An 8837-nucleotide genomic window follows, 5' to 3' on the forward strand; every position below is an offset into this window, starting at 1 on the left:
AAAAAAAAAAAAAAAACAAGAAAAATTCATCCCCTCATCATTTAAATCTAATTAACTCCTTGTTTGTTGGCTGGTTCACAATAAACAAGCACCCCCAACCAGATGCATGAATATGCCAACTTGAACCCCTTAAGCTCAAATCCCTCATTCATCCCCCATACCCATCTTACGTAATATTGTTAAAAATTATTTTTAAAAAAAGAAAAAAATCAAATGCATGAATGTCACAATAAAGTAAATAGATACATAAAACTACATGTACTTCAGCTAATCAAAAAGTAAATTGGCATCCATAAGTTTTAAGAAAAATATCCAATATAATATAAACATTCAAAAGCAACAAGTACGTTTTAAGTTCCCAGAAATACACTAATAATTGAGAGCTTAAGATTCCTCTACTACCGAACTCGCCTTCTTTACTTTACTACTACTACTACACTGGGTAGCATTATATTATTATATCATCCTACATTATTTAAAAGCGTCTTAATAATGTATGTAGCTGCAGAACAGAACCATCTAAACACACAAAGCATATGTTATGTGTATGTGTGTGTGTGTGTGTGTGTGTATTAAACAACTAGCATATAGATAGGAGAAAGTTTCACCTTCTTTAGGGCATGGCATGAAGATGGTCTTTTCCTCCTCCCTCTGAAAATATATTTACTTCCTATCATTGGTGCGATCAATGCGAGTTGTTGTACACGACTTTGGCGTCAAAGGTACCACAAGGGTGTGTCTTGCTTGGGCAATGGTGTGTCTGCTGCTGCATAATCAATTGATGCAAGGTTAAAAGGAGAACCAAATCTTAAGTCTGGGATGCTATCGTTGGGATACATGCTGAACGGAGAATCAAATGCTGCCGCCTTGTATTCTTCAAATGGAAATTTTGTGGAAGAAATGTCGGGGTGCTGTATTGGCATGTTATTTCCCACGATCGCTGCTTGGCCATACATGTTAATGTCGACTTGGGGTTGGAATTTTGGCAGCTGTTGGTTGGGCTTGTGATCACCTCTAGCATCGACATTACCAGGATTCAATGTGTTCTTGTCCTGTTGGAGGTTAGAATCGTAGCAACTCAGAAGTTCTGAAATCATTTTCTGGTCGTCTTCCGGAAGTCCAAGTCCTGATACCCTGAAGGGTGGAGTCGGGTTCATTGACCGAATAGGTGGTGGCTTAGAATGATTTAAGGATGGAGGAACTGGGGATGATGATTTGTCACCATTAGTTTGAAAGCTTGGCATGCTAAATATATGCGAAGAATCCTGCCTAAATGGACAATTCAACTGGTGGTTGTTTCTTGAAGTCCTATCGAAAAACCCAAGGCGCTGACTGTTATATGGGCATTGAGAATACTCGCAAGTATATAGCTTCTGATTCATTATTGAATTTGACTCATCTGTCAGCTGCTTCCTCTTTCGACTAAGGTCCGAATTGTTCTCCATGAATTCTTCCTTGATCTGAGTTCCCACAGGGGGCATAACAAGCCTCTCTCTAGGTCCAGGGGCCCCCATATTAAAGAAATTGAGATCGTGGGGTTTGCTTTCCCCTGCTTGGACATTTGGTTCATCTTCTACTCCTTCAACATCGTAATCACTAGTATCACTGATCAAAAGAGATCCGCTCCCACATATCGGCATAGGCGGGCATTTATCAGGATACAATTTCCTAGCCATAGCTTCCTCCTGGTTTACAATTGCCAACCATGTGGCACTCTCCTTTGCAGTCATCTTGTCTTGCAAACATTTAGATTGACGAACAAGCTTGCGAATCTTCGCAATATCAGGTGACATATGCTTAATCACAGCAGTAAGAACGCTGACTTTCCAAGCCTTCTTCAGATCATGGGGCTTCTTATAAGGGGGTGGCCCCTGATCGTTAGGTAGTCCCAATTCAGGCCACCATTCCTCGTTTCCGGAGGGCCACCACGGTGGGGAAACTCCCTTCTCCAATGGAAAACGCCTTTGGGGTGGATCGCAGTGCTGCATCAGAGCTGACAAAAGTGATCCAAGGGTTGTGTCTTGGAGCTCTTGTAAAGTATGAGGAGTGGATGTCACTGTATTGCAGTCATCATTGTTCCCAGGAATCGCATGTTCAGCCTGATATTTGGCAATAGCTGCAGGGCCATTTCGATCGAATCTGACTTTCTCTTTCCACCAGGCGCGAAGATTATCAGATGCTCCGCTTACTGGTTTTCCTTTCTCAGGAATGATCCCATACACAAATCCTTGAGCCTTACAGACCTCCATCATTTTCAACATATATTTCAGGATGCAATCTTGAGCCCGAGACATCTTCTTCCTTCGGGCTTGCTCCTGGGATTGACGCTGCTTTGAATTATCAGCGCTTTCCTTCTCTTTGCTTTGTTCTTTGAGTCGCCTCAAAAGCATTCGGTCTCGCCACATCCTTCTCTCAAGCTCATCAACATCCAGCTCTTCATCACTGTAATCTTCCTCCAAAGTAGCCTCAGCTTCATTCTCCCGAGCTGTCTCCTGTTCCCCAGGAGGAGCTGAAAAATATTCAAGATTTTGGCAAAAGCTAATATCTTCAAAGATTCCCATGTTGTTCATCATTGGAACAAACCACAGTAACAAAAGAAATTAATTAAACCCCAATATCGTTAGCTTCAAACAATTTGCTTGAAGATGGGATTGCTTTCTTATCTAAGCACTTTTCAAACAAAAATGATGACTGATGATGACTTAGGCGATTTTAAGATCCACAGAATTTCACGTTCTGGCGAAACATCCCAGAAAATCGATCATTCAACATATCCTGTAAAAAAATTAACAACTCAATAATTGGTGAAAAGCTTAAGTGCTACCTCAAGAAGCAGGATTACTTTGAAAACAGAACACTTGAAAAATAATAATAATACTAAGTCAAACACATCATATAAAATAAATAAAAGAAACAAGCGTAGAAGAAACAACAAGTATATGCACAAGCGAATTAAAACTATAGATTATATATTTTCAACCTGGGAAAGAAAAAAAAAATCATTCATTCTAGAAGAGAAAGTCATTTAATCACTTGATAAAGAGAAAAAAAAAAAGACAGATCAAAATATATTATGTAAGAGAGAGAAAATCAAAAGATAATATAAAATCGATCCAAGATTCAATTATCATAAGATGTATTTTCAACATAAAAAGAAGAAGAAGAAGAAGAAAAAGAAGAAATCAACATGAATATCAGACTGCAAGTAATTCAAGCGTTCCTAATTATTCGCTTCCGATACACACACTCAACAATAAGATTGGAAACTCTGCGTGTAAGAAACGCCACATTCGATCCGCGTATAATCTTCAACCAAAAAATTTCCAGCAAATTTATCCGTCTCTAAAGCAAAACTAAACCAACTTTATGACCAAAAACAGAGATAAGACTTAATGCTTCACATGAATTTATATTAACGCCGACTGAAACTCCACTTAAATAACAAAAGAAGACGGCCTCAGCAGCCTTTAGATCGAGAAACTCGGAGTCGATCAAAATCTCATCCCGGAACGAAGAGAAATAAACGACGACAATCAACAACTAACATAATGCTCAAAGGCGTTGAGGAGGAGAATAAGTGGCTTAATTTGCAAAGAAAGCAATACATACCAGACGAAACGCCTGTATTCATCAAACAACATGCCGAAAAAGCGCATAACTCACCCGATAACAAACAATTCAGAATGAAAAAGTATCCAAGAACTTCCAACCGCAAACTACGGAATGGATAATCATAGCAAGAGATCAACACAAACTAAATCAAAATAAAAAATAAAAAAATAAAACATAAAAAACAGAAGAGCTACATCCACAACAACAACCAAATTTGATTGAAAAACGAAAATATACCACAATTTCAAACTCCAGTAATCAAATTCACATATCAAAACAGTAGCAAAACCAAAAACAACAAAATCAACCAGCAAAAAATCACGAAATAGTACAAGAATTACACACTATCATTTCCAGAGATTCAATTTTACCTTCCATAAGCCATTGAAAATCTTCTCCCTCTCCACGGAAACTCATCAAACACAGAGAAAAGAGAGAGAAACGTAAGTGACGGTGCCGAGGCTTTTGTTATTATCCTCTTCTCTGAAACTAGAGAGAGAAAGAGAAAATGGTGTGGGTCCTCAAATTAAAAAGACAAACAGTAAAATTCCAGGGGAGAAGGAGACTTAACACGATCTCCAGTATTTAACCGTAGTTGGGTTAACGTTTCAAACCGCGGTTAAACCTCTTAAGAACTGCCGTTTGGAATTTTGCATGTGAGGTTATTTTCCCCTGTTTTGTTCTCATTATATAATCCATGCTCTCACTTCCAGATTCCGACACGTGTTCAATATGCACCTTTTTTCTTTTCTTAATTCAATCAAAATTATTTTATCCAAATATTTATAAACGTGCGAAGCGACTCTTCGCGTTTCAATTTATTATTATTAATAAAAGGCACCGCTTGGCTTCCACGCACCCAATCATTAATTATAATTCCGAGTTTTAATTAATTTCCAACGTTAAATAAATAAATAAATAATATTGACTTACTTGGAAAATAATTAAAATAAATAAATAAATTATCTTAAATGCATTATTATTATTTTTTAAATAATCGGCTAAAATTTTACAAAGAAAATATCTGGATAAATGCAAGAAAAAAAAAAGGACCGTACGGAACTTACTATAAATGTTTATTTTTGTTGGGAAAGTTTTTAGTGTCAATAAATCTTTGAAGGATTATTATTCCATATAACAAATTACCTAATATAAAATAGTCACCTAAAACTGCAAAAAAATAAAAATGGTTGGAAGTGACGTCAAAATTTTGAAAATATCTTATATTAAAAATAATTATGAAATAAAAAATATTTTAATGATAAATTATCGTTTAATTGAGCAGAAGAAAACAAACTAAATTGAATTAGGAGATAATTTTTTATCATTATGAATTAAAATTAGGTCGATTTTGACTTGTGACGTGTTGACGGACCTATAGTAAATATGTGAAATCATCTAGAGATTTGACTGTGAATCGAGAATTTATGAAAAATATTTTTTTAATTGAGTTGACAAAAATTATTATTTTTATTTGAATTAAATAATAAAGTGGAGAATAAATAATGTGTGTGTATATATATATATATATATATAACTTAAATTTAATAATTTTTGTGACAAAACAATTAAATAAATAAAATAATTTTTTTATTTAAATTAAGGCAAGAAAAAGTCTCAGCTTTTATTTTTTTGAGGTTTGAAATAACACATAATTATAATAATAGATTAATGGTGGGACCCACGAAAGGGTTCAACGCTGATCATGCAAGTGACACGCCAGCTAACTAAATTAATATATAAATATATATATAATATTTTTTTATCGAACAAAATATAGCACTTGAGTCGCCTCTCAAACAAGAATTTATCCGTCTACTTGCGTCGTGCTGCTAGGTGAAGCAGTGGAGTGCTGCACCCTAGATGGCGAGAGTCTAGTAGCTGAAAGCATTACAAGCTTACGCTATGACCCAAGTAGCTTAGGGTACATGGAATCTCGTGTGAATCAGCAAGGACCACCTTGCAAGGCTAAATACTCCTGGGGGACCGATAGTGAAGTAGTACCGTACGGCATTACGAGCTTATTTTTATCATCAAAAAATAAAACCTAGTCAAAATACGAGCACATATCACATCGATCGACGAGCGACATGTTGGTTTTTACTCTTAACGAGGCTAAACACGATTAAATTCGGCACAATTATGTGTTAACCTGTGAATTTGATAGCTACCTCGTCATTAATATGAAATCACCCATTTTAGGGCATAATAAATGAATCCGACACAACTATATATTAAATCGTGAAATTGATAACAATAGGGAAGAAGAGGAAACTTATACAATATTATAATATGATTTAAATAACATTTATAATCTAATCACTCTAGCACTAAGCTTAGTTAGATATTTAATCACGTAACACGTGGCACCATTAAAAAGAGGGATAAGGAGGTTTAATTAAACTAATATAATATAATAAATAAATAAATTCATGTGGAGGGTGTGTTTTAGTGTTACTTTTAACAAAGGCTTTAAACCCATCACATCGCCGAAAAATCAAACTCAATTTCACGGTTTATCACGTGATTTCTATTTTATTTATTTTTATTTATTATTATTTTTAAAAATGTATCCACTTTACCACGTCACCAAATATAAATAAATAATTAATTAAAAAGCGTCCCACCATCCACCGACGTTATCTGCTCCGGGCCCACCTTAAATTCATCTTTTTTGTAAATTAAAATAAAAAATAAATTTGCATAAAAATTTATGGGCATGCAATTTTTAATAATATTTATAAATTAAAATTGTCCACGTAAATATAATTTAATTAGTTTAGATATATATGATTAATTAAAAAGCCTGTAATTAAATATTTAACGTTAGTTTTTAAAAAATTAAGAAATATAATTTATTTTCATCAAATAATATATTTTTTATTTTTATTTTTTTTCTAATTATACGCACATATGTTTGTGTAGCGTACTTTTAAAATTTTCAAAAGTGTATTTAAATGCGAGTGGAAGTCCGCAGCCGCCGCTTTGACAAAAGAGTGGGGCCCACACCCCACGTGTGGATCCTTTAGTACTAATTGTCTGAAATTGCCACGTGTCAAATGGGCCCCACCAGCAATGGAAGACGATGGAAAGTCTCCGTAAAAGTTTGGTCAATGGTCAAGGACTTGTCTATGGGCGATGTGATCCCATTGAAGGGGACCCTCCCACGTATATTGTTTATATCTTATCACTGTTTTTTCCCCTACATTTTAAATATATTTACTAGGGTTTTTTTTTCGAAAAATAAAAAATAAAAATAAATAAATGTCGGTTGGTTCGGTTTCACGGAGAGTTGGCCGATCGATTCGATTTTGATTGATTTAATTAATGGGATTTGCACGTTCTAGCTGGTTGACTAAATTCGGTTAATTTGACCCGACACTTTTATATATTATTATAACATGTTACGTCGCCTAATTTTTGTAACGTCAAAAAGTTTAATATCTTCGGATTTCTTCTTAATTAATAGGTTTATCTTGAGGGAGTCAGCTCGTCTATTACCAAACTTTAATAATTTTTTTTGATATAATGTCACATCTTTTTAAATAAAAAAAATATCTCGATTTATGTGGTTTTGAAAACTTAGAAAACCCTGCATTATCACTCACGTGTTTAAAACCGAGGAAATTCAATTGGTGGTTGTTTTTTTTTCCTTACTAGAGCTCGACTAAGAATTCAAATGTTTTTCCTAGAACCGTAGAAATCATAGTTAAAAAATATGAGAAACGACCGTATATTTGAAGAACGAAACAGTTATCAAACGAGACCTTAAGGGTACCTTTATAAAGTCCAAACAGCTAGCCCAATCCTTATGAGGTTTGGGCCCTCCAAACTATTTGGATTAGATTTGAAGCCATTCCTCATCCATAAGATTTAGGATTACATTTCTCTCCCTCTCTCTCTCTCTCATTTCCTTTGTTTATTTATGAACCTTTTTTCTTTCCTGTTCTTGTTGAATGGTCACTAACAATGGCCTACATCAAACTTGCTCTCATCCTTGTGGATAATAACTCATCAACCTTCTTGTTGGAATTCATCAGCCTCTCATCTGATAGAACATTTGAAGTAATTGATTGATCGAACATGGATCGAGTTGGGGTCGCAGAGCTCAAATGATACAACGGATCATCATCTTTGTATAAGTTTCGGATCGACAAACTCGATATCGAGAAACAGATCAAAGTGGTAAAATTTGATTAACATTGAGATTCTACACATACACACAAGAAGTTCTGATGTATATAAGTCAGTACTACTGTATTTCTATAGCTATGAATCTTGTTTCTTAGTATATAAAAGAAAAAAGAAAACTAAAGTAATGGTTGGTTTTGAGAATCTTTGAACATCTCTGTTTCTTGTTCATCTTGATGATCCCTCTAAGATTTAGCTTCTCAACTCAGGCTTCATTCTATCCCCAAAACAAAACAAAACAAAACAAAACAATCTATGAGTCAAAACTCGAACATTAACACAAAACAGAAACCGAACTAGGATTCAGAATCATTACCTGTTCTGTGTTGGATTCGGGCCGCTACGAGGTATTCGGCGAAGGTTGGAGGAAGTAGATGATGCTGTTTCATGGAGCTTCCGAGCTGTGAGAGGAAGAAGATGAAGAACATCAACTCGATACAGCGATGACGATGTAGAAGCAACCCGAGGAACCGGGAGGAGAAGTCTTGCAGCTTGAGTTGGAGTGGGAAGAAAACACATCAGTAGAAAAGAGCAGAGAATTGGAACCAATGATTTGCAGATCAAAGGTTTCATATTTTTTTGTGAAGCTCTGAGAGAATCAATGTCTTGTTTGTCTTGCAACTCCAACAACTTGGACTGCCTCCCTTATATAACTTAACAAGTTTTCAACTTTTGTCTTCAACTGCCTCCTATGTTTCAGCCCACACCCTTGTATTCTGTATATTTTGCAAACCATACCCTTGTATTAAAGGAAATTTCAAAGCATACCCTTTTATCAGATAGCTTTGACAAAACCAGACTCGTATGCACACTATCAAGACAGTGATTTCAGGGGAAGGGTTGGATCTGCAAAGTAAAAAACTCTAAGGGACCGATTTGCAATTAATCTAAACCAGAATAATATGTATTATCAAGACAGTGACTTCAGAGGCAGGGGAGGGTTGATCTGCAAAGTAAATAACTCTAAGGGAGTGATTTGCAATTAATCTAAAACAGAATCATATGTATTATCCAAACAGTGACTTTGGGGGGGG

The 8837-nt window shown here is 35.3% G+C and overlaps 2 protein-coding genes across 5 annotated transcripts in view; both read right to left on the minus strand.

The window, feature by feature from the left end:
- Positions 1-298: 298 nt before the first annotated feature.
- On the minus strand, positions 299-4154 carry LOC111488933 (ETHYLENE INSENSITIVE 3-like 1 protein). Of its 2 annotated transcripts, XM_023136880.1 has the most exons (3): positions 3984-4154; positions 2735-2775; positions 299-2637 (listed from the first exon to the last, which is right to left on the minus strand). In XM_023136880.1, the coding sequence occupies exon 3, from the start codon at positions 2571-2573 to the stop codon at positions 717-719; it is 1857 nt and encodes a 618-aa protein (XP_022992648.1). In that variant the 5' UTR covers positions 2574-2637; positions 2735-2775; positions 3984-4154; the 3' UTR covers positions 299-716. The 2 variants fall into 2 exon arrangements, with proteins under 2 accessions (XP_022992648.1, XP_022992647.1); XM_023136879.1 differs by having other exon boundaries at positions 299-2775.
- Positions 4155-8324: 4170 nt separating this feature from the next.
- The window catches only part of LOC111488936 (type I inositol polyphosphate 5-phosphatase 10), a 5335-nt gene continuing 4822 nt past the window's right edge, over positions 8325-8837 (minus strand). For all 3 annotated transcript variants that reach the window (XM_023136889.1, XM_023136888.1, XM_023136887.1), the window contains one exon: positions 8325-8519. The gene's annotated coding sequence lies outside the window, so the exon portion shown is untranslated. The remainder of the gene's footprint in view (positions 8520-8837) is intronic.

The sequence above is a fragment of the Cucurbita maxima genome, unplaced genomic scaffold (assembly GCF_002738345.1).
Source record: "Cucurbita maxima cultivar Rimu unplaced genomic scaffold, Cmax_1.0 Cma_Scf00014, whole genome shotgun sequence".
In the NCBI taxonomy this organism is placed as follows: domain Eukaryota; kingdom Viridiplantae; phylum Streptophyta; class Magnoliopsida; order Cucurbitales; family Cucurbitaceae; genus Cucurbita; species Cucurbita maxima.

Excerpts from the sequence above, each read along its gene's own strand:
- LOC111488933 (XM_023136880.1), bottom strand. The coding sequence starts at position 2,573 with ATGATGAACAACATGGGAATCTTTGAAGATATTAGCTTTTGCCAAAAT.